Source organism: Poecilia reticulata, linkage group LG4 (genome assembly GCF_000633615.1).
Source record: "Poecilia reticulata strain Guanapo linkage group LG4, Guppy_female_1.0+MT, whole genome shotgun sequence".
Taxonomy (NCBI): Eukaryota; Metazoa; Chordata; class Actinopteri; order Cyprinodontiformes; family Poeciliidae; genus Poecilia; species Poecilia reticulata.
The window spans coordinates 28467721-28494259 of record NC_024334.1 but is presented as its reverse complement, the minus strand read 5'-3'; the positions used below and the strand labels follow the sequence as shown (position 1 = coordinate 28494259).

The window sequence follows — 26539 nt, the reverse complement described above, 5'->3', positions numbered from 1 at the left end:
TCTGTCCTCGTGTCCACTCGTGCTCCTCCCCTCGCTTATTCTTACAAGCTGACTTTGACTCACACGCCGAGCTAAAATATCCAAATTGTTTAGTTACCTTTCCTCGTGTTTTCTATTCCCTCTTTTCAGGGCTGTGGTTGAGAAGTACCTCCTGGAAAAGTCTCGCCTGGTCTCCAGAGAAAAGAACGAGAGGTATGCATCGACCCTGGGGGCGGTTCTCACCCTCCACCCTCAGAGCGCTTCATCAGGCCGTCTGGATGAACATAAGAAGTTTTTCCGCTCGGCAGACCCTGATGGTTAAAAATGAAGTTCACGTGGAGTCGTCAGATATTCATCTGCAGAAACGCTTACACTCCCACATGCTCTTATCCTCGCTGAATGTGATTTCGGCACACTTATTGGCACACCTGGGAAATATGTGTAAAAACCCTCGAAATGAATCCTTCTTTTATTGCAGTAGCACAATCTCGAACCAAACCGGAATCCTGAATGCTCTCCGTAAGCTTTAGCACCTCTGCGTTTAGGTAAAACCTCCTCCTGCCTGTAGGACGGGACTTTTTCCTTTGCAGATTGAGAGAGATCTTTGGTCATTCCCCTTTTTGCACAATTTCCCAAAGCTGGGGTCAGGACCTCACTAACGGGAAGTGTAGACTTTCTACGTCATCTTGAGAAATCAAACAAAATTATAAAGATAAAGCAAATTTATGCAATATATGAAATCCGTCTGACTTTATTTATATCGTACGTTTAACACAAACTGCAACCCAAACACAACAGAGACCAATGTAACACTTTTAAACGCAATGAAACTATTTTTTATTGAACTATTGGAACAAAGCTAGAGAGAAGAACATACTAGTAAGTAGTAATGTGGAAACACCGAAGAATAAAACAGAAGGCATACATAAAATAAAAGAAAACGTTGAATCTAAAAAAGAATAAAGTGCTCCAATTACAGCTATGAATCAATTACTCAACATTATGAACAGGATGACATTTGTTTGGAGAGGAAAGACTTCTTAAATCAGATAAAAGCAATTTAATGACAGGCAGTGCTGGTAGTGCTGTCAATGTCAATTTATACGTTGATTTACTAATTATTCTGTGAGTCAGAAACTGCGAAGGCTGGAAGTAACCACTGCTCTAGTTCATCCACTGGTTTGATCTATTTATGGTTTTGGATCAAAACACTGAACAACAACCAGTTTTCAGTCCATCGGTATATAAAACCAGATTTATATTTAAACGAGTTTATGATGCTGAAGCAAACCCACAGAATGACGGATCCTTCACCATGCTTCACAGTGACTATGAGCTGACTCATTTTCTCTTGAACGCCAAACCCACCTGAGGCATAAGTCGCTGTAATATCTCCGTCTTGACTCATCTATTATTTGACATCTTGTCAACGTGGCAGTGGAGGTTCCAGGCCAAATTTACCAGGAGATGGGGACAAAGTAAATAGTGATTTAACGGATGAAAGCTGTGATCCTGTCCCAAGACAATAGAAGATAAAAGTTTAACATAAAGATATATAAAAAAACATCTCGGTTACATTTATTTTACAGAAATTGAAAGTGTAGCCATGGCTATTATATTAACAAAAACTAATTTCACTCTTTAAAGGAAGCATGAACAGATAATAATAACATTATTTAATATTTCTAAAACAAATTATGTGGTTTTGTTAAATTTGTAGCTACTTAAGTGTTACAGAAAACATTGGGTGTTGACAGGATGGCATGTTGCTCTGCATACCATCTGATCCGGTGTTACTCACACCAGACTCTGTTGCTATTTGTGTGACTAATAAGCAGCTTCATTCTTCATTCATTGGTTGTTATTGGGAAACAGACGGATTGTTATTGGCTTCAGACACCTCAGACTTTTCAAGACCCACTCCTATGCCGTCTTGAAAACAATATCTATAGGTTTCACATACCTATTGTTACGCCTCAATGAGGTGCTTTGTGTCTGATTTGCCATGTCGCAACATTGTTTGGACTTAATTGACTTTACGCACAAACTCAAAAGGGCTACTTCACCACTTTCTTTTTTACTCTAGACAATTTTAAACTTAAACCTTTTGTTTTTAAACTGTGTGGTAAATGTAGGACTTAAAATAATATGTTTTGTTCCACAATGGCAAAGATATGCATTTAGTTTAGGCTACTCCAGTTCTTAATAACAAGTCCAAAATGTATTGATTTTGAAAAATGGCTGAATTGTTTTTGACCAGTTGGGGGGAAAAATTCATGAAATGCCTCTAAATCATTTTGGAAACCAATTCTAGTATTGTTTATTAAGCCTGCAGATAATAAGACACAATTGCTATTAAATTCAAATAACTTTATTCGTCCCTTCAAGGCACACGAGTAGCAAAAATGGACTCCAACGTAGTAGCTCACACAATAGACTTCATAAAATTCACACATAATAAGAAATGTATATAAATAAAAGTGCAGTGCAATTTGTGACTGTGGACAGTGTGAAGTAATTATGTTGCCTCAAATGGATAGAATGTTATAAAAACTACAGAAAAATAAATCTAGAAATTTGTTTCAGGTATTTTGAAAAAAAAAAAAAAAAACCTGAAATGAAGAAAGAAAATTGACAGAGTTTGACTGAATTACATCTGTACCGAAAGCAAGATCACGCAAGCATTTTGTCATTTCCTGTAACTTTAAGTCTGTTCCTAACTACAAAGTTTTGAATTTACACTGTAAGCCCAAGTTTCTCAGCTGTGTTTCGGGAATGGCTCATAGAAAACAGCGGTAGCTTCTTTTGAGTGGGCAGAGCATTACTCATTCATACGTTTCCTGTCTAGATTTCTTCCAGCTAGTTTTGGAAAATCTATTCGCCGCCCTCTGACAGGTCGCTCTACGTAACACCTCCGCCTACTCACAGTCTGCTCACAGTTCAGCTAATCTCCTGTCCTGCAGTTGCTGTCGACTGAATATCCTGCCTGTCTAGTTAAGCAGTGATCAGAGGGAGTCGGCTCTATGTTGTTGTTGTTTTTTCGCGATAAGCATGGAAACTCATTAATCCGGCAGGCTTGTACAACAAAGCTCATGTCACCTGTTTACCTTTCAGTTGATTGCACAAGTGGAAAACTGATATGAACATCTCCGAGATGCTGATATCGCCTTCCATACGTTGTTCGTTTTACGACGCGTTTTTAATCTCTGCGTATGACCGCAAACTTCCGACTTCCGACTTCAGACTTCCGACCGATCAGATAATGGCGACATAATTAAAAATCTCAAGAATTTATTAGTTTGCCATAATGTTTGGCAGCCAGATTTGTGTGTGGCTGTAACGACTTTCTAAATATAGCGCCCCGTAAAACGGCTGCCATGTTTTGTTTTTCCCAGGAACTACCACGTGTTTTACTACCTGCTGCTTGGTGCTTCAGAGGAGGAACGAACAGAGTTTAAACTGCTGCCGCCTGAAGAGTACTTCTACCTCAAGCAGGTACAAAGCACTCTAAACTTCATTTAGTCTCCCTTCTGTTCCTTCCCACTTCTGTTCAATAAACTCTACCTTCAATGTTTTAATTAGCCACAACCTGGAAAAATGAGTATTTTAGTCTCTGAAATGGACTTTGAAAGGATCTGCCGCTCATGAAAGCTGCCAGGCGTCTGAATAAGCTGTTGTGTACACTCTGAGCTCGCTCCACACATGTGCTTTGCATGTTAATGAGGCCGCCTTTGTTCCGTCTTTCTTTTCACAGCCCTCTGTTCTCTGATCCCTTTCCCCTCCAGGTTGGCCATTTTATGTCGTGTGATTTCACTTTTGTTTGTTCCTTCCAAACCAACTCGTTTCCCTCTGATTCTTCCTTGCAGGAGAATTTTAAGATCGAAGATGAGGAAGATTTGCGTCATGACTTTGAGAGGCTGCAGCAGGCGATGCAGATGGTTGGCTTCCTTCCAGCCACAAAGAAACAGTGAGTTAAGCAGTGATCAGTTTGGGGCTCCCAATGCCCAGAAAAGCAGGGGATTGGGTTTGAGCAATGTTTAGCTCTGGATAAGAGTGGAAAAGGAAATAAAACTTGGAAAAACATTTTCATTTCCAGACTTTATTCAGTCTGTTTATTTTAAAGCTCCATCAGTCTGTCCATCCTCTATTCATCCATCCATCCATCCAGGTTTTTTATCCATCTATCTATTAATCCATTTGTTTGATCAGCAGACCATCCTTGTGTCCGTCCGTTCGTCTCATTCATCCATACTTACATCAATACATCAATATGTAAATCCTAATCACTGAATAAAAATCATTCACAAATCCATAGTTAACTATTGTATTTATGTTTTTAAATTGCATAGAAGAACTGAAAGCTTTGAGAACTTGAGTCTTTTATGTGGAAAAATGTGGAATTAAATGTGTTTAAAGACGTGCAATAAATGTGTTGTGCAGCAACACATTTATTCTCTGACCTAAAGCATTTCTTTGATTCATTGAGTCACATGACCAAAGAAATAAAAACGTTGTCATCAGCTCTGAACGGATGGCCTAACGGAGCAGTTTAACAGGGACGGCGTGTCGTTCGCAATGCCTCGTTTCTCTGACCTCAGTCAGACGTGTAGTGTGCCGCGCAGTCGTAACATCTGTTGTGTGACCATCTAGTCGTTTTCAGTCTATGTCATCATTTGTTATTGTGTTGCAGGATCTTTTCTGTGCTGTCTGCTATCCTGTATCTTGGCAACGTGACGTACAGAAGGAAGTCGTCGGGTCGGGACGAAGGGTTGGATGTAGGCCCGCCTGAAGTCCTGGCTACCCTCTCTGACCTGCTGAAGGTGATCTGCTGATTTTAATGCATCATTTTGCCACTGGTGGTTTGCAGTGGACTCATGCCATAAGACTGTGTGCTTATCCTCAAATAAGTGACAGAAAGATCCCTGATAAGTTGGTTGAAAACAAAGTAAATAGAAGTACAATCTGGACTGACGGCACAAACTCAGTAAAAATGCATGATTATTTTTTAATGAGCGAAAGAATTTCACAAAAAGTAAGCCAAGATTAATAAGCACAGTTTGCATTGAACTTTTTGGGTTTATTGGATTAGATTCTGGTTAATTGTTTTATATTTCAATGTTTTGACAAATTATACACAAGGTTACACTTGGTTACATTTTCACATGTTAAGATGTTAGCTTATAACTTATAATAACACTACCTTAAACTCTTATGATGTCTGGAGCCAAGTGGAACGTGAAAAAAAAAAAGAGTTGTACCACACTTAACTTCTTATTCTGTTATCCAAAATATAGAAAGAAGGAGCTTTTACATTAGTTTGTGTTTACACAATAATTTATCTTTGAGTTCCCACATCACAACTCTTTCTTCTGCTCGACTTCTCAGCTAGATCTGGGAAAGTATTGTTATGTGTGTTTTGGAAAAAGCTTGAATGTGCATTTCTTCGTTTTCATGACCAGCGTTCCGGGTTGCACCTTTAAACTTCGTGTTTGTTCGTTTCAGGTCAAAGAGGAACTGCTGGTCGAGGCGCTGACGAAGAGGAAGACGGTGACCGTCAACGACAAGCTGATCCTCCCCTACAGCCACTCTGAGGTAAACTTCAACCACAAAAACGTTTCTTCAAGCTCTCTTCGTCTTCCTCTTTGCTGCTCAGATACCTGATGCAAACTTCTCCTTTTCCCCTCGAAACCCTGAAGTCTGATAAAGTTGCGTCACGTGAAGTCCTTTGTTTCTACCTCCAGGCGATCACAGCCAGAGACTCCATGGCCAAGTCTCTGTATGGCGCCTTGTTTGACTGGATCGTTCTGCGCATCAACCACGCACTGCTCAACAAGAAAGACATGGAGGAATCTGTTCCCGTAAGAAACCAGCACACATAATGACCAAAACCAGTTTAACATCCAGCTACACGTGAACGAATAATGCTTCGACGTTGTCTTGCAGTGCTTGTCCATTGGTGTTCTGGACATTTTTGGTTTTGAGGACTTTGAAACCAACAGCTTTGAGCAGTTTTGCATCAACTATGCAAACGAGCAGCTGCAGTATTACTTTAACAATCATATTTTTAATCTGGAGCAGGTGAGTAGTTTTACCTTTTTGATTCAAATCCTAACTTCATAGTTGATAAACTGACCCATCAGAGCTTCTAATTAAGGTTAATCTAGCTAATTTATTTCATCAATCACAGTGGAATAGGTATTAGAGACGTAGAGGTTTTTATTCCAGCAATGAATTAAATTTATTTCAGCGAAAACACAATTAAAAAAAAACAACCTGTGCTAAAATGTTTTTGTGTTTTTATTTGGTGTTTTGTGGAATCAAATCATTTGACATGAGCTTGTTGACCAAAAATGGTCTTTCCTGCCGTATTCAGGAGGAGTACCAGTCAGAGGGAATCACCTGGCACAACATTGACTACACAGACAATGTGGGCTGCATCCACCTCATCAGCAAGAAACCCACAGGCCTGTTGTACCTTCTGGATGAGGAGAGCAAGTAAGGACAGCTGCACTCATGCATGTCAGAGGAATAAAACTTAAAAACTTCATTTCTTCTGATCTTAATTTTTCTCAACCCTCGTCTTTTCTCTGCACCCCCAGCTTTCCACATGCAACAGATAAGACCCTGTTGGCCAAATTCAAGCAGCAGCACCATGGAAACAAGTACTTCATACCCACTCCAGTCATGGAACCTGCCTTCGTCATTCAGCACTTTGCAGGGAAAGTCAAATATCACATCAAGGTATGACGGCGGCTCCCTCATTCAAATTCAGGTACAAGCGTTTTCTGCCTCTAATGGTCTCATTGTCTGTAACCTCATCAGGATTTCCGGGAGAAGAACACGGACCACATGCGTCCAGACATCGTGGCGCTGTTGCGCAGCAGCGACAGAGCCTTTGTGCGGCAGCTCATCGGCATGGACCCGGTGGCCATGTTCCGGTGGGGCATCCTGAGAGCCACCATCAGGGGCCTCGCCGCTTTCAACGAGGCGGGTCGCTCCTGGGCCTCAAAAACAGCAGGTAGACCTGCTAATAATCAGTTATTTGAAGGGACAGGGTTCACGGTTCTGTGGATCAGTTATTGAAAGCTTGACGGGACATTTTCCAGCCAACATATGAGAGAAATACCGGAACGTACCGTTTTTTGATGACAAAATGTAGAAAATATGCATCAAGGTGAATTAAGATCCCCAACTCAGTCTGTGTGTTATATGAATATTTACCATCAATTGCAACAACATTGAAATATTCAGGTAATCTGCAAAATGATATTTTAAAAATACAATTTTTGATTTTTATGACACTCCTCCATTTATTCCCACGCAGTGACTAAAATTACACACAGATGTGTCACAGAATGTAAAATCACCCATTCAACCAACAGCTGCCAAAATGCCCAAATCTGACCCACGCTGGAAGTAGAACGCAAAATGCTTGACCGAGCTCGCAAAGGGGCAGAACCCAATCGAACGGGCTCAAGACCCAGCCTGTTGACTTCCCGCTCCCACAGCCTGTTTTCCTATCACTGTCAAATACAGGCCACTAGAGCCTAAAGAACCTTTGAAAAGAAAAAAAACTTAAAATGGCTCCGCAGGACATACAGCAGGGTGTATGAAAGTCCATGTCTGTACAATCAGAGATGGAACAAGTTTAACTTTTGCAGTTAGAGGGCAAAAAGGAAACTTTTTCATTCCAAAAAAATGTCAAAGCCTTACTGAAGTTTTCCAAAGGGAACACAGACAAAGACTAGGACTAATGTGGACAGATTAGTCTAATATATAATTATTTGGACAACAGAACAGAGGACAAGTTTGACTTGAAGCGAATGCAGTATTCCAGAAAACGGACCTCGTTCGAGCTGAGAAACATGGAGGGCGAGGTGTCATGGTTTGGGAATGCTGCTGTGCTGCAGCAGGACCTAGTTAGCTCACCACTGACAAATCATCAGAAGAATTTGAATTTTGTTTTTTAACTGGAACAGAATCGGAAAGGAATCGTACCCGATTTACTGGCAATAACACAAAATGTGCCAGTGATTCACCAAAGACCGGTTAAGAAAACAAAGACTGAAAGTCCGCTAAAAGAAGCGTCTCTCTGATCTTTTACCTCATGCATAAAGCAACGTTTTGGTCTAAATCTTAGTGTAATGAGTAAAACAAGGGACATTTTTGTGAAGTGTAATCCAATATTTCTGTTTTCCAGAGATTAAAACATGAGATTAGGAACATTTTGAACCTGTTAAAATAAGCTAAAACATTCGCCTGAGCTCTTCCATCTCTCTTCAAATTCACTGCAATATGGCATCTTTATATTCCATGCTGTGCATAATAACTTCACAGAGTCTCATTTTAAAACTGTCCCTTTAAAAATGTCAGCTTTTTCCTGATGCGGATTGATGGAAAGGTAACGTCATGCAGATGCGTTTGAACCGCAGCGTCGGCACACAGCAGATGTCCTACTCTGTAATTAGCTTTAAGGTCAGCATGAAAAATAAAGGTTGTCACAAACTTCTGAGATTTTCTCTGCAATTCTGAATCCCTCTGCTTATTTTCAATCTTTTATAAGTCGTCCGCTGACGTATTTAAAAGGAGCGCAAGAGACTTCATAGACCGGTCAAAGCGAAAAGCGGAAAATCGTGACGCACGTTTTGATTATTTACGAGCTTCTTATCTGATTTTTTAGGTGTTATCCGTCCAGCGTCCAGAACTCCTCTAGGAGAGCTGCAGCGCTCCAACACCCCGATAGAACGAATGTACAAGTAAGTCATTTGCATCCAGTGTTGAAAAGCTGTTTTTTCTGGAGTGGATCTGTCTGCTGCGAGAACTGGTGTTGCATCCTTTGTGGTTGATACCTTTTTGTTTCACGTAAAATCAGCAAAATATTCTCCTCTTGTGCCATTTGGAAATGTTACACCTGTTGTTTTATGGGCCTCCACTTTAATCCTGTTGTGCTGAGTGAGATGAGGATGGATATTTGGAAAACGTCTTTAAATCTTCCTTCCCCCTCATCTCAGTCACCCTTATCCTCCCCACCTCTTGGTGACCCCAGTGTGTGCGGTTCTCTCCTCTTCCTCTTCCCTCCACAGACGAGCTTCTATGCTCGATTTCTACTTTGATCACTCAGAGGAGCGCCCTCTAGAGGCCTTTGAAGACATCTTTGCTAGCTATGAGAATAAGAAGTAAGTGAATTTGGTGGAAAGCAGAGAAGAATGAGGACAAGAGGCCAAGCAGGAAGAAGGAATTAGTTGTTGGCTTTTCGGTTTGTTCTGCTTTCTGAGTTTGCTCTCATTAAATCACGTCAGGTCTAATTTGATGTAATGTTGCTTTTAGAGAAATAGCAAGGTTTTCTTTCTTATAATTCAGCATCTGCATTTTTGACATATGAGACTCTGCAGTATAAGGAAGTTCAGTTCAGCTGTATAGCACTTTAAGCAGAATAAAAAAAGTTCCCCTTTCACTTACATTTCCAGTCTTCCCTCAGCGTAATCCTCTTCCTTTTTATGTACTTTGCAAAGCCCCTCCTCAAATCTATCATTTGGACTTTTATTACTGTAGCTGCAGAGCACAGAACAATGTTTGTGCAGGCTTCCGTTGAGTAGCCACTCAGATTAGCTGCGATGCCTTAAAAGCTCACAGTTCTTCAAATACACGCAGAGAGGCCGGGCCAAATATGCAAACACAACCATGAGAGCTTTCTCAGAAGCTAATCAAACTCGAACGCTAGTTTTTGTATTGTTGGGCTCATGTGCTGCAGATTTATTTCATTATGGGAGAATTAAACATGAAGGACTGTTTCCTTCCCTGCCTGACCTCTGTGTTCATGGCCAGAATAAGGAAAGCACTGCATGGGCTCTCTTTGGGACACAGGAAACGTCTCCATATTAACCCCACCAGCCGCAGTTAAGGGACCACACACACAACCACTACTTTACCAGTAACAAGCCAGTAACAGCCACAGCATGGAAACAGCCAGCCGGCAAGCAACGCCAATCCTCAGCTCAGCTCTGCATGTTAACCACCGCAGTGGCAGGGATATGCAGATGTGTGACGAGCCTTAAAATAAATGTATATTCTACTGCATTAGTATAATCCAACATTTAATATCAGTACGTTTATCCACTAGATTTGGGAAATACCATGTTAAGAAAATTGCTTTAATAAAATCCCTATCAGTGATTTTATTGACTTTGTTCAACCGTCTGTTAACATATAGGACCAAGTCTTCTCTAATATTTCCCTCTCTCTCAAAGAAATTAGTCTTTGCATCATGTTGTATTTATTCTGCAAGGAAAACAAAAAAAATAATGGAAGTTACTACCAATTAGGGATGCAATTAACCATTATTGTAGCTATCAATTAGTCTATCGATTATTCTGGCGATTAATGGAATTAAAAAATTTGACATCTGTGGATTTTTCTTTTATGCCATTTTTTTACACAATATTAGAAACATGGGATTAGATCAGACCTCTCAGCTTAATTTAACACAGTGCAGGGCTGATCTTTTGGTTTTTTGTGATTAACCAATTAATCCAAATAATTTGATGGCAAAATATGTTTTATATATATTTTTTTGTTTATAAAATCTAAACCAGGTGAAGCTAAAACTGCCTTTTGAGGAGATTTGGGTATAAAATATTTACATACAAAAGGTTTTTTTTTTTCATCTTTAATGCTAAATGTATAGATTTTTTTGTAAATTTTTGTCTTAATTACTTTTCTGACGATCTTCTTCGTTCATAAAATGGCCCTTTTCTGTCAGTTTGTGTACTCCATTTACCAATTCTTTGATTGCTAAATTAGCTGATAATTATTTAATCAATTGATTCACCGCAATTAATCGGATTACTTGTTTCAGCCCTGCTACTGTCTTAAAGTATAAACAATGCCTCAGTTACATTTACTTTTAAAAGGACTGTTAGTGGCACCAACAATGAGTTTTATTTGAACACATTTACTGTTTGGATACTGGATTTAATTTGTGTTTATTAAATAAATGTGCTCAAATTAGAAGTTGGATTTTTATGCTTATTTCACCTTGAGATCATGCAACTGTGACCAGATCACCTAATTTTAAGACTTTTCACACATCTTTAGCAAGGGTGCGAAAAAAAAAAATGTCTGTGTGTGTGTGTGTGTGTGTGTGTGTGTGTGTGTGTGTGTGTGTGTGTGTGTGTGTGTGTGTGTGTGTGTGTGTGTGTGTNGTGTGTGTGTGTGTGTGTGTGTGTGTGTGTGTGTGTGTGTGTGTGTGTGTGTGTGTGTGTGTGTGTGTGTGTGCGTGTGTGTGTGTGTGTGTGTCTTTGTGAAAAATCCTCTAAATACAGCCGTTTCTGTTTCTGCTAGTGTGCGGGTCTTTCTCTGTTCTCATAGAGGATGTGACAGCATGGTTGGGTGGTCTCGTGTGCCTTGTGGTTTCATGATCGACAAGAGAACTTATTTTGCTTCACAGATGATCAGCGTGTGAAACCTGTGTGTTTCTCATGCTGTCCGACCCCCAGCCGTTCTGCACCGTGTGTTTGTTTTGTTTTTTTTTGTCTTGGTTAACCATTTTCGGTATGTTTCTTTTGGAGGTGACCTAACAGTGGTGTTTTTTTTCCAACTGTCCTTTCCTTTTATTTTGTCTCTTCCTGTCTTTTCGTACTATTCCCGCTCTCCCTTCTCCTCCGTCTCTGCCTTTTTTCTTGTGTGTGTGCGTGTGTGTATCTGTGGTGCGGATATCAGAGAAATGCATTCAGAGATCATCAGCTCCATAAAGAACTTGCAGCTGGACGGGGAGGACCCTCGCAAGCTGTTGCAATCCTGGGGTCGCCTCCGCTTCCCGCGCCACGTCCTCCAGTGAGTCTGCAGACAGAGCCGTCATCTTCGGCTCTGCTCCAGATCGCTCCGGTCCTGATCCGCTCAGACTGAACATTGCTTTTAACATTCATTTGCAGCAGAACGTTGAGGTTTCATGAAACGCACCACTGCTTCTTCATCGTGCATCTTGTGATTAGCTCTATTTGAGTCTGAGAGTTTGAGGAGCTGCTTTTGTTGAGGCCTGAAGATGCAGGGAATACTTTCTCTGCAGCATGAAGCTCCACAAAAGCTTTTCAGCATGGCAGAAATCACTGCAGTGTGATGCATCCCCACAGGGAGGAACATAACGGCGCAGTGCTTGGCACATATTTATGCCCCGATTCACAACACAAAGTAGTTCATAATAAAGTGGAAAGAGAAGAAAACATGATTTATGATTTTAATAATAAAAAAAAGAAATCTGACAATTGTGGGTCACAAATGTGACGTGCCAAAACTCGATAGAAGCCATCTGTTTGTAGCTCTGGATGTATTATTAGGGCTGTTGTCCTGCCACAGATACACAGCCTTAACTTCGCAGAGTGAAAAACACTGCAAATTTCTATCATGCTGCAACCAGGGGAGCATGTTCGTCATTGTGTGGGCTGATTAGAATCACATTCCATCTTTTGCAGCAAGCTTCGTCTTACTCTTCAACATTTGTTCTCTATCAGTGTCAGGCATCTTCGTCATTCATCCCATCTAGGTGCAAGCCTCGATTCCATCACTCACTGACTGCATGAAGAAGTCGCCCGGCCGTACTAACCTCCCGCTTCACCGTTCCATCTTCAAACTTTCGTGCTTCATCTCTAATCTCACTCTGCGTCTTTTTCTCTGTTCATAGGAAAAACAAGAGTGTCAGGCAGAAGCAGGCCATCCCAAAGGTAGATACTTCTCACTTGAAAGCTGTTTTATAAGTTTGATTCAATACGTCTACAATCGGGACGCCAATCAGTCCGGTTTGTCACTGTGCAGAGTTTGCTGGATTCGCAGTCTCTGAAGTTCATCGTGAGTCTGACGCTACACGATCGTACCACAAAGTCTCTGCTCCACCTGCACAAGAAGAAGAAGCCGCCCAGCATCAGCGCTCAGTTCCAGGTAATCAAAGCGTCAGCCATACACATCCGTGTTTTCCTGAAACTGCATCAAACCTCGTTTTTTTTTTTTTTTTTGCTGTTTTCTTCAGAACTCTCTGACGAAACTCTTGGAGACTCTGACCAAAGCCGAGCCTTTCTTTATTCGCTGCATCCGCTCCAACGCGGAGAAGGTGAGTCTCTCAAACAGGTGACGAATCGTTCCCGAAGTGTGGAGCTTTCGCCAACCGCACTTATGATGTAACCATTTGTTTGCGTGAGCAGAAGGAGATGCATCTGGACGAGGCGTTGGTGCTGCAGCAGCTGCATTACACAGGGATGCTAGAAACCGTCCGCATCAGGAGGTCCGGTTACCCGGCCAAGTACACCTTCCAGGTAATGCAGATCCTCGCCGTCAGGGATGCAGTTCAGTTTAAAGCCATGAGTAAAGGAAAATATAAAGATTATAATTTATAATGCTTGTAGAAATGTTCAGGGCACCTAATTCTGCACAATAAAACAATATGTACTCAAATATTGAGTATTATGATCTAATCTTCAGCTACATAATTGTTCTCATTCCCGTATTTGTCCTTTGTTTGGTTTATTTAGGAGTTTTCAGAGCAGTTTAGGGTTCTGCTGCTGAAGAACTTCTCCGCCTCCAAAGAAGACATTGCAGAGTTGCTGGAGAAGAAAATGGGCTTCAAGCCAACAACGTACCAGATCGGCAAGACCAAGGTGCCAACATGCTCATCTAAAGGGCATATCTTAAGAAAAACATGTGCTTGATTGACTGAACTCAGAAGTCAAAATGGCGTCCTTCATGAAAGCATATAGGAGTCGTTTATGACCTCACATCACAATAAACACTTTGTTCTCCTGCTGCTGGACGGAACGGCTCACCTTTAGGGAACATTGGCAACAAACGTTGAATCACCCCTGCCAAGTTGAACACTTTATATGCAGTATTAATGATTTCATATTATTCAGTGTTCTTACACTGTATCATAGCCACAAGATTCCCTCAAATTAGCTCGGGGTTAGACTTTTCAGAAATAATAACTTCAAAATTTATCAACCTACACAAAGTATTGTTGGAAATGAGGGCATGTATGGTTACGTTACTCCAAATTATATTACATCCAATCACCGTCTGTTTGTGTGCAAATTAATTTTATCTTTAAGGAAGGCAGGTGATATGAGAGAAATCTATTATGTTTTTGATGAAAGCATCTCATTAAGACTTAAGAAACAAGTCCATTTTATTTCTTATTCCCAAAATTTTGTCTTGAAGGTGTTTTTCTTATTAAACTCCTCCCTCTAACTTTCGTGTGTTCTTGCTGCAGGTCTTCTTGAAGGAGCTGGAGCGACAGCAGCTGCAGGACATGCGGCACAGAGAAGTGATGCGGAAGATCATCTTCCTCCAGCGCTGGTTCAGAGCTCACCTGCAGAGGAACGAGTTCCTAGAAATGAAAAGAGCAGCCATCTTGATCCAGGTAAACCGGATGCTCTGTTCAGTTTTTTCCGCTCTCGCTTTAATGTACTTGTTGCTCCTTTCCCGTTGAATAACCAGCCTGAGGTTCTGTCTGCTAGGCTTCATGGCGCAGGTACTGCAGAAAAGAGCAGCGGCGACGGGCAGCTACTGTGATCCAAGCTGTGTGGCGAGGACACAGACAGAGATCCGAGTACCACCGACAAAAACACGGAGCAACAAAAATACAAGCTCTGGTCAGAGGACACTCGGCGCGCAGGAGGTAAAAACTCAGCAAGTCCCAACATAACAACAGGAATCCTACAAATGTTTTTCTTTTTTTTAATTAGCTTTTTATATTTTTAAATGTGTGAAAAGAACAAATAACTCTGGAATGCTTCTTCTGGAAATATCAAATTATTATTTGTTTAAATGTGTGGAGATTCTGCTTTTAATATCTGACCAAGTATTTTTGTTCATTTCAGGTGTCAGTCTATTCGTGAAGAGAAAAGAAAGAAAAAAGAGGAGGAGGAGGAGGCCAGAAAAAGAGAAGAGGAGGAGAGGAGGAGGAGAGAGGAGGAGGAGGAAGAGGCCAGGAGAAAAGCAGAAGAGGAAGAGAGACTGAGAATAGAAGAAGTGAAGAGACGAGCAGAGGAGGAAGCGGCAAGAGAAGCCCAGAAAAAACTGGAGGAAAAGGAGGCGAGAGAGCCTCAGACGAGGGAGGATCCAGACATTGAACTGGTTACAGAGGAGACGCTGGATGAAAACGTCCCAGAGGAGGAGCAGGGGAAGGATGAAGACATGGAGGGAGAGGAGGAGGACTTGGAGCTTTATGGTACGGAAGCTGAGGCTGGACCCCAGCTAGATGGAGAGCAAGAACCTGGTCTGGCTCCAAACGCACCTACGGGCATTTCCTCCCAGCAGGAGGACAAAAAGTCCAGCGCTTCCGCCACAACATCTCTGCATGCTGAACTGAAACGGCCGCAGCCCGGCCTCAGCAACAAGGTCCCTTCATCCAGGAGCCTGGAGAAGCGGGAGCAGAGGAGACGAAGAGGCCTGGAGCACAGCCAGAGAGAGTCTGAACGGGCCGCCTCCTCCTCATCCTCATCTTCAGCCACCAGCCGAGACCAGGTGTCCCCGTCGAAGAGCCGGAACCAGGAGACGTCCAAGCTGAAGGAGCGTTCGGACAGCAAGGAGCTGGACCAGTATACCTTTGTGGCCTGGAAGGTGAAGGAGGAAAAAGGAGGGAAGAAGGAGGGGAAAACTTCTGCCCCCTCCGCCGGCCCCGTCCGTCCATCCACGTTACCGCTGCATCCCGCCGACTTCACACAGGACAAAAACGGTTTGGGGGAAGGCGGCGGGGCTGTGAACCTGCAGCGGCGCTCTGGAGCCATAAAGGAGAAACCGGAGAAATGGAAAGGAAGGAGAAGCAACGGGGAGGGCTATGAGGGCACCGGGTCGCCTCCGCCTCACAGCAAGGAGGAGGCTACAAAGAAACCATCGCTGTACGTCAAACACTACACAGATCACTCCTCTCTTACTGTTTTAAATCATATGTGTCAAACTTAAGGCCAAATTCGGCCCGCCATAATTACTTCTGTGGCCCTCTAGTCATCAAAGGGCCACAAAAATGGAGCTTCAACATCATAGTTTTTAAAAATGGGCAGTATTATCTAAAATATATATTTTTGAGCTTTACATCATGTTATAAGTTTATTCCCTCATCAAAAACATACCTCGAGTGTTGCTTTGATTCCGTCACACGTTTGAGAAATCCTTTAATCTCCATGGCAACCATTCAGCTGACAGACCCACAATTAGCAAACACCTGGTGGAACTGCTCGTCTGCTGAGCTCATTATACGAGCTACGTCTCAGCGCAACGCTTGTAAAAACGTTAAAAAGTTAATAAAGGGGCGATATTGTGATGACTCCCAGCATGCAAAGTGTAGGAAAGAGAAGTTTCTTAAAGAGACAGAGGCCCAATTTCAAGGCATTACATTACAAAGTCAATTTTCTTTTAAGTCATTTTTGATACAAACAGGATTTTATAGGGATAGTGATATAAAATGATACAGTGTGCCTAAAACACATAATACTACCCCTTCAAATATTATTTTATTAGTAAAATTAAATTTGCATTTGTTTGTATAAACTACTTGAATGCCAAATATAAGATTCTCATTGAAGGCAGAAAAATCTACAATATCTTAATAATTTCTGCCACATGTAGCCCTTTGAGGACATTCATGACTCATGATATGACCTGAAATGAAAATGAGTTCGACATTTCTGTCTTAAACTGATAAACCTGAGCCGCTTTGTCTTTATCGCCTGCCTGCAGGAGGGACATGTCCCACTCGTCTGTCGACAGTTTGTCTCCAAGCTCTGATGGAGCCTGGGCGGTTTCCGTCAGAGACCCCTGGACCGTGGCCGCCAGAGAGGTACCAGCAGAGAAACGCAGGATAAATCATAACAGATTTTTTTCTGGAGTGTTATATTTTTACATCTTGAGCTCTATGTCACACCACAAAATCAGAACAGAAACTAACTTTAATCTCTATTTTGTTGAATACTGTAATACTGTAAAATCAACCTCATATGTTTTTGGGTTTTTTTTTGTTTTTTTTTACTGAAATGTCCAGAACTGATGGAAAATGCAACAACTAGAATTTGGAAGAATGATGAACACAGTTGGTGTTTTCTTATATTTATATGTTTTATTTTTAAGTTCTTCACTGGGTTTGTGACTCTGCAGGGAAATCATGACAGTCAAGGGGACAGCTCCAGGTCCAGCTCCTTTAGAAAGAGACACCAGGACGGTTCTGGACAACCAGACTCACTTCCCTCTATCGCGACCACACCAGACAAGTAGGTGGAAACGTTTCTGAGTTTCACTGTGACATGAGAACAAAATAAACATACGTTTATCTTGTCGTTTTCTTTTGATTTTTGATTTTTTTTTTTTCCCTCCCGGCAGGTCTGGCGGCTTCTTCAGCAAGATTTTGAAGAAGAGAGCCAAAGAGGCTCATACTCCAGACAACGGAGAGCTGACGTTTGCTCAGAGTCTCAACGAGAAGTCGATGCTCGGGGAAGGTAGAATCATTCAGATCTTTAGGTTTTCTTTCTGATTTTTTTGCACACACGTTTCACGTTTTTTTTCAGCAGCGTTCATACAAAATCTGATAATAGTCTGGAAATAGATTTCAGTATTTTTCCAGTATTTGTTCATCTTTTAGTGTGTGGCAACATTTTGCATGCAGTTATTAAATAAGTGGTCATTTTGAAGATTACTGTTCTTGCAGTCAATTCAAAATGTGAATAAACCTTAGATGTGTATATTGAGGAAAGTAGCACTGATGTTTTTAGTTTCTTTTGAGAATCGATGTGTGCAGCTAAACTGAAGATGTTCCCATTTCACTGTTTTTGTTTGGAGAATAACAGATAATGTCTGACTCTGCTCAGAGTTGGGCTACGTTTCTCTCATGTACATTTTCTAATTTCTAGTATAAGCATTGCATTAGACTTGAAATAGGACAAAACCAATATACAAATCACTTTTGAGCAAGATGAAGTAGCTTGTTTCAAGTCAATCATTCTTGATAATGATTATTGATTTAAAAAGTACTTTTTCCACTGGCAGATTATTTTCACTTATAGTAAGACGTTTTTCCTCTTGTTATAAGTAAATCTGTCAGTGAAACTACCTGTACTATTTATAAGTTTGCTTTGTTTTATTTCAGTTATGCTAAAGAATTTGCACTAGAAACTAGACCAATTTTATGACTTTTTAATATCCGTTCGGCCTCTTTTGGCCCATTTTGCCGGAGAAAAATGAACTTATTTGTAATTACACAGCTTGTATATAGTTTGTTGATATTCTCAGACCACACCTTCCCTTACTACACAAATAGGATCAACTTTTATATTTTAATCCATTTGGATGTTTGGAAAATATGCATTAACGTGCTCATCTTTGGTTTGAAACGTTTCCACTCTACAGCGCCTCCCTCTGGCCCAGTGGTCCGTCCCGTTTCTCAGCCGTTCAGTGACCGGACGGGTAAAAGTATAGGCCGAAACCCTACGATCAAGATCAGCCGCGCCACCCGAGTTTCAGTGCATTGGGACGCCTCACTGGACCGAGTCATCGCCAACGGGAACGAGCTGCGGAACCTCGACGAGTTTCTGGGCAACCAGGTGAGCGAAAAGCAGCGAAGCGTCGGCTCTTTGTTCGATCTGTTTAATCGGATTTATAAAACAAGACGTAACTTGATTTTGCTGCTGTGTTAGGTGAATGATTTCCGCTCCAGAGGCAAGTCGCTGTCACCCATAGAGTCCATCTTTGTCACCGCCACCATGCAGTTTAGAGAGCAGATCAAATCTATGTATTCTCTCTCAGTGAGTAGACTTGAAACGCGCTTTATGAAACGCGCTAATTAGTGTTAAAACGCCTGCCTAAACTTCCTCTAAACCTTTACAGAATCCTACCATCGGCTACAAAGCGCTGATGACGGGCTTCAAGAACAAAGTGATCCACCTGGCCACAGACAAGCAGCAGGAAGATGTTCAGCTGGTGGTCAACCTGTTCCAGTCGGTCCTGGACGGTTTCATCAGAGGAGAGGTGAAGAAGGAGGAAGCCGAGCCCGTCAAGGTGAAACTCGGATTCAGGATGAAGGAGTGGTCCGAATATGAAAACAAAACGATGTACTCACAGCCTTCTGTCTTCCAGCCGACCAAAGCCAGAAAGAAAAGGAGGAAAAAAGATAAAATTGTAAGCCTGCAGTTTGCATTCTCCTTCTTTTTCCACCCAGTCTATTCTAGTTCATTGTAAATGCTTCTTTTTTTCTTCTTTTTTTTGTAATTAGATGGAGTCCCTGCTGGACCACGGTTTCATCAACTATCAGGTCAGCATCGTTCAGTCGTGTGACCAGTGCAGCTCCTACATCTGGGGGATGGAGAAAGCCTACATGTGCAGCAGTGAGTACGAGCCCCAATATAGACGGCCATGTTTCCTCTTTGATCCGTATCTGAGGACGTCGTTTTGACTTTTCTGACAGATTGTAAAATGGTGTGCCACAAGAAGTGCCTTAATAAGATAGCCATCAACTGCTCCAGCTTCTGTGCCAAAAAGGTATGCCTTGATTCGTTTCATCGTGAATGTTTAGCGCAAAATTAGGTTTACTGGGGTGCAAAGATTTTTTGTATTACATAAATCCAAATATGATTTGCAACAGATTAAAAAACAAGCTGAAGAGAGAAAAACAGAGGCTTTTTTTCTGTGTCTGAATTAAGCTATGGAATGATTCAAGCATGGAGTTAGGAATGTGTAATGGGCTTTGAAAAACGCTCTAAATTATTACTCCTTTTTCTTCTTTTTATGTTTCTGCTTAGTGATTTCCATAAGAAAGTTATATGTTGTGTTTTTTTATTTTTTTTAATTTTACATATTACAATGATTTATTTTATATTACACAAATTTATTTAGCAATAAATTTGTGCCGTTGTGTTACTGACTGCTGCGGCTCCTCAGAATGATGAAGAGGTGACGGGATGTAACTTTGGGGTGCGAGTTTGTCACCTGGTGAGCGATAAGAACCCGGTGCCAACGGTGCTGGAGATGATGCTGGAGCACGTGGAGATGCACGGCCTCTACACCGAGGGCATCTACCGCAAATCAGGCGCTGCCAACCGCATGAGGGAGCTGCACCAGCGGCTAGAGATGGGTTAGTCCCCTTTTCACTTACCGGGCTTCTATCAAGATGTACAGCAGAGACATAAAAGTCTTGACTTTTATTTTGCTGTTCTGGTTCTCGTGTGTTCAGATGCTTACGTGGACATTCTTGAGGACTATCCCATCCACACGGTGACAGGCCTGGTGAAGCAGTGGTTAAGGGAGCTGCCAGACCCACTCATGACCTTCGCGCATTACAATGACTTCCTGCATGCTGTGGGTGAGTGGAGACCCAACGGGACTTCTGCCACTACAGGAAATGGCGGAGTTTTGGAAAAAGTGAACCTTTTCACGTTTTTCACACATTTACAATCAGAAACCTCGACATGTTTCATTTGAATTTTATTCTACAGACTAACTCGAAATTACAGCATGATTCTGAGGTGGGAGAAAAATTCTCAATGTCTTCAACGTCTAAAAATATATAATAAATGGGTATTTTTATTCAACCCCGAAATAAATCCAGTCCAACTAGTTGCCTTGTGCATTACTCCATTAAATCCCTAGCTCTGTGTTAGAGGTCACTGCCCCGCTGGAGGGCAACCCCTGACCATTCTCAAGTGTTTTGCAGCATAAAACAGTTTTTCTTCCATCACTGCCTCACATTTAGCTCCATCCGTCTTCCTGTTGACTCTGCTTCTGTACATCTCCGTCATCCACCGTTTGCTGACTCCGAAATTCCAAGCAAAAATGTACTATTTATTTGCAGAAAAGGAGAAATGGTCAAAATATTTAAAAAAAAGACGCAGTGCTTTCAGAAGTTCATATTCATTTAGAAACAGCAATACTAATGTTTTTTAACTCAGGAAGAGTTCAGAAATCAACATTTGGTGGAATCACCAGGAGGTTTCCAGTGAGGTTTAGTGAAATGGGCTCTTCACATTTTTCCAGTGCCGTATGTCACACATTTCAGAATTTTTGACTGAAGATTTTTAATTTTCCTTCTACTACACAAACATGTGCCTCTGTCACACAAAGTACTAGAAAATCTTCATAAACTGGTCTTTTGAACTAAACTCCTATCTGTTTTGTTTCTCTGTTAGAGCTGCCAGAGAAGCAGGAGCAGCTTCAAGCCATTTACAAAGTCCTGGAGGAACTTCCCACCGCAAACTTCAACACATTAGAGCGGCTCATCTTCCACCTTGTCAAGTAAACATTGTCCACCTGCTGTACTTCCACACATCTAAAAACTGCACTAAGAGAAGCGGAACTGTAGATGACGAGGAATATTTCTCTGATTGTGTTCCTGCAGGGTCTCAAAGGAGGAGGAGCACAACCGCATGTCCCCCAACTCGCTGGCTATAGTGTTTGCTCCGTGTATCCTGCGTTGCCCCAACACGGCCGACCCTCTGCTCAGCATGAAGGACGTTGCAAAGACGACCACGTGAGTCTGGCCCGCAAAACAAAAAACCTTCGAAACCTACTTGCTGTTTTGGACATTTGATCCGAACTCACCTGGTGTCGCTCGCTCGCCTGCAGATGTGTGGAGATGCTGATCATCGAGCAAATAAGGCGCTACAATGAGAAGATGGAGGAGATCGAGCAGCTGGAGTACGCCGAGGCTCTGGCCGTCAAACAGCTGAACCTCAAGAGGAAGAACACAGTGAGTGGGATCAAATGCGTCCGAGCCGTTTACTGTTGGTCTGATGTTTTAGATCAGCTCAAATGGACCGTGACAGGCGTCAGTCCCGCATCTTCTGTCACGTCAATCCAGCATCGCGTCATGACATTTATTAGCTTACGCAGCGTAGGCAGAGTCCAACAAGCACCAAACTCTGCAACATTTGGTCAAAGTTTATATGCAATGCTTGCATGGCCTAGATGGGCTTTTAATTTTTGTAAGAAAATAAATCACATTATGGGGAGTTTATTATAAAAATATTCATTCATTAAGACCCAGCAGTACATGCAAGCAAAATACAATAAAGGCAGTGCCAGTCATTACCTGTCATCTTAGGAAGTGAAGCTCTGTCAGGTGTTCAGGTCTGATTTCACATCATCCTCTGTGGTTTGACGTTTGGAGTTACTGCTCTTCATTGACATGAAAATATCTGCAGCAAATTGCCTTTTTTTTTTTTTTTTCGTTTTTTTGTTTTAACTCTGCGTAACATTTTGTCAAACCTTTAACAAAAATCCAAGAAGCATGTATAAAGTTTCACCCATGTTGGAGATTATGTATTTTTAATGTACTTACTGATCATTAACCATATTCATAATTTCCTCRCGCAGTATACATCATAAACATCCATTACTTTATCCCATTGCATGGCCTCTCGGGTTCATATTGGTAACACGGTTAATGTTCCTTGTCTCTCTTTAGACCAGCTGCCCTTTATCTCTCAGGTTGACAGCTCATTACAAAGGAGGGGTGGTATGTATCATCCAGACCTCAGGTGTAGTAGATCCTGTAGATGTAGTGTGCAGTAGTTTGCCATGTCCGAGCGCCTGTGCATGGCATGTTAGATCCGGGTGCTGAGTCCTTTTTCTTTTTTCTTATTTGCTGGTTTCTCTTGTTATCTTGTATTAATGCAGTTTGTTTGTACTAACTGGGAATAGTTTGCATGTTGCTGTTGGTTCAGTATTTGTTCTGCTTGTGATGTGAAGCGTTTGTTGATCCAAGAATATGAAGGGATTCTGGGTTGGGATCTGTCTTTTATCAGAAGGTGATCTAACGCTATTGTGACCTTCAGGGCTTTATGGTATTAATTCAACATTTAAATATACCACAGAGAAAGTCTTATTATTTAACTGGAACTAAACCTTATTTGGACTTTGATGTTTTCCTGAGGGGGGAACCTGCTGCCTCGTGTTGATGTTCCTTGAACATTTTTTCCCCTAGTTGTTTTATCCTAGCCACAAACTTCACGTTGATTTTATGTCCTGATACGGCTAAATGAAATAAAGTGCAACCGACTGCAGAAGATTTGATATTCGGATGGAGTATTGCCTTCCAGCCGAACGGTAATATTAATATTTTTGTGTTAAAATGGCCCAGTCAAAGTCTAAACTGAAATTTGACAAAGAACCTGCAGTCTAAAAGAGCTCAAGGTGCAAGTATGTTCCTACCACAGGAAGAGGTCGCCTTATATAGTGCTGGGGGGCTTTTTTAGGTTTAAATCTTTATGGATTTGGAAATTAAAACATTTCTCTTCCATTAAAAAAAAACTCACATGCCTCCTTGCGTTTATTACTCAAAATCCCAATAAAAGACGGTTAAAGTTTGTGGTTGTATCCTGGCATAATGGGAACAACTTCAAGGGATGTCAGCACTTTTGGCACTGGATATAATTTTTTTCCATGATTGCTCACAAACAATCATGGAATAAATGTAAATGCATGAAGGTCGCAGGCGACATCCACTCTGCTCTTCTCCTGACCTGACTAACCATTTTGGCTCGGTTTCCCCTTAAGGTTTGAATCTATTGGGGGGGGGGGGTGTTTGGTTTTAACTTGTACTTTAACATCTCTCTGTAGTTACTGCGGTTTAACATACGGATGGAGTCGGCGGGTCATCATCAATGTTTGGTGCTGTGTGTTTGTGCAGATCCGGGAGAAGGTCAGCTCTGATCTCACCGTGGTCCCCGAGAACGAGCCTCTGGACTCCGACATCGAGACGGAGAACAACTTGGTGGAACGCATCAAGTCCATCAAACAAGAGAAGTAAGGAACGCTCCCTTGCGTTTTTCTTCACTTTGATTTGTTGTCTGGTTTTTTTTTTGTTTGTTTTTTTTTACTACTTCTTTGTTTACTCTCAAGAGAGGAACTGGCTTTCCGGCTGCCAGAGATGGAGCAGCCCGGTTCAGACCAGGAGAACCTGGACTCTGAAGCGTCTCTGAGCTCCGAGAGTCTTCTGGACGAGCAGCAGCAGCGCTCGTCCGCGCACGGCTCCGAGCCAGAAGGTCAGTAAGTAAGGTACAGTCCGGTGTTTCCCTCCTTCTGCCTGTTCCTCTCTCACACCTGTGGGTTTCTGACCGGACCCCGGGGCCGCTGGGTTGGGCCCTTCCTGTCTTTTGTGGTGCAGGTCTGGACCAGTGATGGTGATGGGGCGCTGATGTCTGCTCTGTAAACAAAGCAGGTCGGAGGAACAGCAACCGTGTTTGTGTGTTTGTGTGCATGTAAATTCACGTGTGGCACAGATGCATGCTCAAACTTCATGGACACATTTGGCACCAAATCATCTAAAATGCATGGAAATGTTAACTCCCTGAACATACAGTCGTGTAAAAAATGAGGACACCTGTTCTGATCGTTGTTAAGAAAGGGCTCCCACGTCTAATCTCTTTTTTTTTTGTTATCTCTGGAAAAGGAAGTGATTTAATTAAAGGGTAAAAACAAAAAAATTATGCATGTTTTAATCGTGTTTTAATCTCTTCACTTTGATTCACCTGTCCAGAGAATGTTATCCCAGCAAATCTGGTGTTTTTCTTTGTTGTTTTAGGTAAATGTCAGTAGCGATAGTCTGCTGTAGGTCCTGTGATGACATTTTATTTCTTAGGAGTTTTTGTTTTCCAGCGTCTTTCAGTCTGCTCTCAGGCTGAACCGGCTTGGACGGCCAGCCAGCCTTGAACTTGTTTGCTGTTGTTTTGAACGTTCCCCACATGGAGGCTGTTTCCTGAAAAAGTAGAAAAGCTGATTCAAATTTTTTTTGAGACCTTTCACTTCATTTAACTCAACAGATGTTAGTCATCTTTCTGCATGCTTCAGTCAGTTCAAATGTATTTCTCAACAAAAATATGCTCATTTAAAAAAAAATAAAAGATCTTCAAGGTTTATTACATATTACTGTCATAGTAATTAATATATGTATATATATATATTAAATGTACACATGTCCAAATATGGTAAGTCTCTTCAGGCTGTCTCCATATTTTTCACATGACTATATTTCATTTTAAATAACATGGTTGCATGATCTTCCATTTTTCTTCATCTTCCTGACTCTATTGTGGGACATCTCAAAAAATTAAAAAAAAATACAAAAATTTCTCCTTGCTCTTGCGTCATTTTCTCGTCTTTCCTTCTCTTCCAGGACACAGTGGCGTCCAGCTGAGAAGACACAGGCCAGTTAAACATGTTAAGCCTCCAGAGATCATCCAGCGAACTAAACCCTCTGTTGGACGACCGTTTCTGGGAAACCTCACCCCCTCCAGCTCCACCTCCTCTCTGTCCAGCTGCGCCTCCACGGCGTCCGAAACCTCCACCGCCTCCACCAGGCGGCCCCCGCAGCGCCGCAACCCCGTCATCCCAGACACCGTCAAGCTGCCCCCGGGCGTCCTCCCCCAGCAGATGGCCACCGGTTCTTCTCAGACATTCCCTCCTCCTGGAAATCGAGAGATTTTATACCCCGTCAGGATACGGGAGCATCCCGGCCGTCGCAAAGACAGCACCCAGTCGTTGTACCTCGACAACCCAGAGAGTGGCTTGCTGCTGCATTTCTCCTCCTGCCCTCCCTCTGCTTCCTCCTCTTCCTCCTCCATCGCCACGGCTACGCTCCAGCAAAAGGATACTAGAGCCCCCAAGAGTCACAGACGCTTTTCTGATCCAGACATACCCTACATGGACGACGAAGTCTGACCTACGGAGGAGAAGAATGTACCAGAGTGTGAATTTGCTGTAGACTGAAGTGACTTTGAACAGCAGGAACTCAGTATGGCGCTAAAAACGTGTCAGAAGTCTTGTGTTGTGCTGTTCGTCAGTAGAAATAACTGGACAAATTGTTGCCAAGCACCTTTTCTATCATTTTTAATATACTGTGGTTGCTGGTGGAGAGTACAGTTTGACTACAGGCTGCATCTTCTGTAGCCTCATGTTGTTGTTTTTTTGGCTTGTAAAAGAAAATATAGCAGGTTCTAGTCAAGCTTCTCCATTCTTTCCTAATGCTGAGAATTGCTAGCTAGTGCCTTGATAATGATAACCCATTTCTCACACCATAACTCCTGAACAGTGCTAACAGGAGAGGGGTGGGGATGTCCAGAATAACAAGGGGATTTTGTGTGCGACGCATTGAAGTGGAACAAAACGAGTTCAGAAAAAAGGACCTAATCACGCTTTCACCCATCTCACAAAATAACACCAGAGAGGAAATCACTGCTTTCAGTTTGCAAAGGGAAATGGGAGCAGCACGAGCCACTTTCTCCAATGGAAAAAGAAAGCAAGAGGAGAACACAAGCCCGACCACGACGCCATGTCACGACTTCCCCGAAGAGTCACACCCTTCACTCGGATGTGGACAGTCGTCACGACGAGCGCAGATTGAATTAAATACTAATGTTTCTCTTGACTGCTGAATGATGTTTGTTAGTCTGTCTGGTTTATGAGGAAGATTGTTCTGATGTGTAACTGAGGGTGTGTTTGGGACTGAATGTCAAGAGCTGTACTGGTTATTAGTGTTAACATAAAGATACAGGACATCATACTTCTGTGTGCTCGACTCACATTATTGAACTTGGTAAAC

The 26539-nt window shown here is 42.0% G+C and overlaps 1 protein-coding gene across 4 annotated transcripts in view; it reads left to right on the top strand.

Moving 5' to 3' along the window:
- The window catches only part of myo9b (myosin IXB), a 66360-nt gene extending 39860 nt beyond the window's left edge, over positions 1-26500 (top strand). The window contains exons 6-45 of one of the 4 annotated variants that reach the window (XR_533593.2): positions 130-192; positions 3375-3474; positions 3846-3946; positions 4670-4799; positions 5482-5571; positions 5721-5837; positions 5923-6057; positions 6353-6474; positions 6579-6720; positions 6802-6997; positions 8660-8735; positions 9063-9155; positions 11698-11811; positions 12656-12695; positions 12787-12909; positions 12998-13078; positions 13170-13280; positions 13497-13622; positions 14231-14380; positions 14478-14638; positions 14841-15860; positions 16699-16798; positions 17113-17225; positions 17335-17450; positions 18358-18551; positions 18645-18752; positions 18835-19005; positions 19084-19125; positions 19220-19331; positions 19412-19485; positions 19885-20077; positions 20177-20305; positions 21129-21234; positions 21338-21469; positions 21565-21688; positions 22406-22456; positions 23630-23745; positions 23842-23997; positions 24107-24160; positions 25115-25151. Coding sequence is in view for 3 of the 4 variants with exons in the window: in XM_008407948.2 (XP_008406170.1) it covers positions 130-192; positions 3375-3474; positions 3846-3946; positions 4670-4799; positions 5482-5571; positions 5721-5837; positions 5923-6057; positions 6353-6474; positions 6579-6720; positions 6802-6997; positions 8660-8735; positions 9063-9155; positions 11698-11811; positions 12656-12695; positions 12787-12909; positions 12998-13078; positions 13170-13280; positions 13497-13622; positions 14231-14380; positions 14478-14638; positions 14841-15860; positions 16699-16798; positions 17113-17225; positions 17335-17450; positions 18358-18551; positions 18645-18752; positions 18835-19005; positions 19084-19125; positions 19220-19331; positions 19412-19485; positions 19885-20077; positions 20177-20305; positions 21129-21234; positions 21338-21469; positions 21565-21688; positions 22406-22456; positions 23630-23745; positions 23842-23984; positions 25115-25659 (5860 nt within the window). In the remaining variant the exon portion in view is untranslated. Of the gene's footprint in view, positions 1-129; positions 193-3374; positions 3475-3845; positions 3947-4669; positions 4800-5481; positions 5572-5720; positions 5838-5922; positions 6058-6352; positions 6475-6578; positions 6721-6801; positions 6998-8659; positions 8736-9062; positions 9156-11697; positions 11812-12655; positions 12696-12786; positions 12910-12997; positions 13079-13169; positions 13281-13496; positions 13623-14230; positions 14381-14477; positions 14639-14840; positions 15861-16698; positions 16799-17112; positions 17226-17334; positions 17451-18357; positions 18552-18644; positions 18753-18834; positions 19006-19083; positions 19126-19219; positions 19332-19411; positions 19486-19884; positions 20078-20176; positions 20306-21128; positions 21235-21337; positions 21470-21564; positions 21689-22405; positions 22457-23629; positions 23746-23841; positions 23998-24106; positions 24161-25114 lie in introns of all 4 variants that reach the window. The other 3 variants (XM_008407950.2, XM_008407948.2, XM_008407949.2) reach the window with 3 other exon arrangements.
- Positions 26501-26539: the final 39 nt, after the last annotated feature.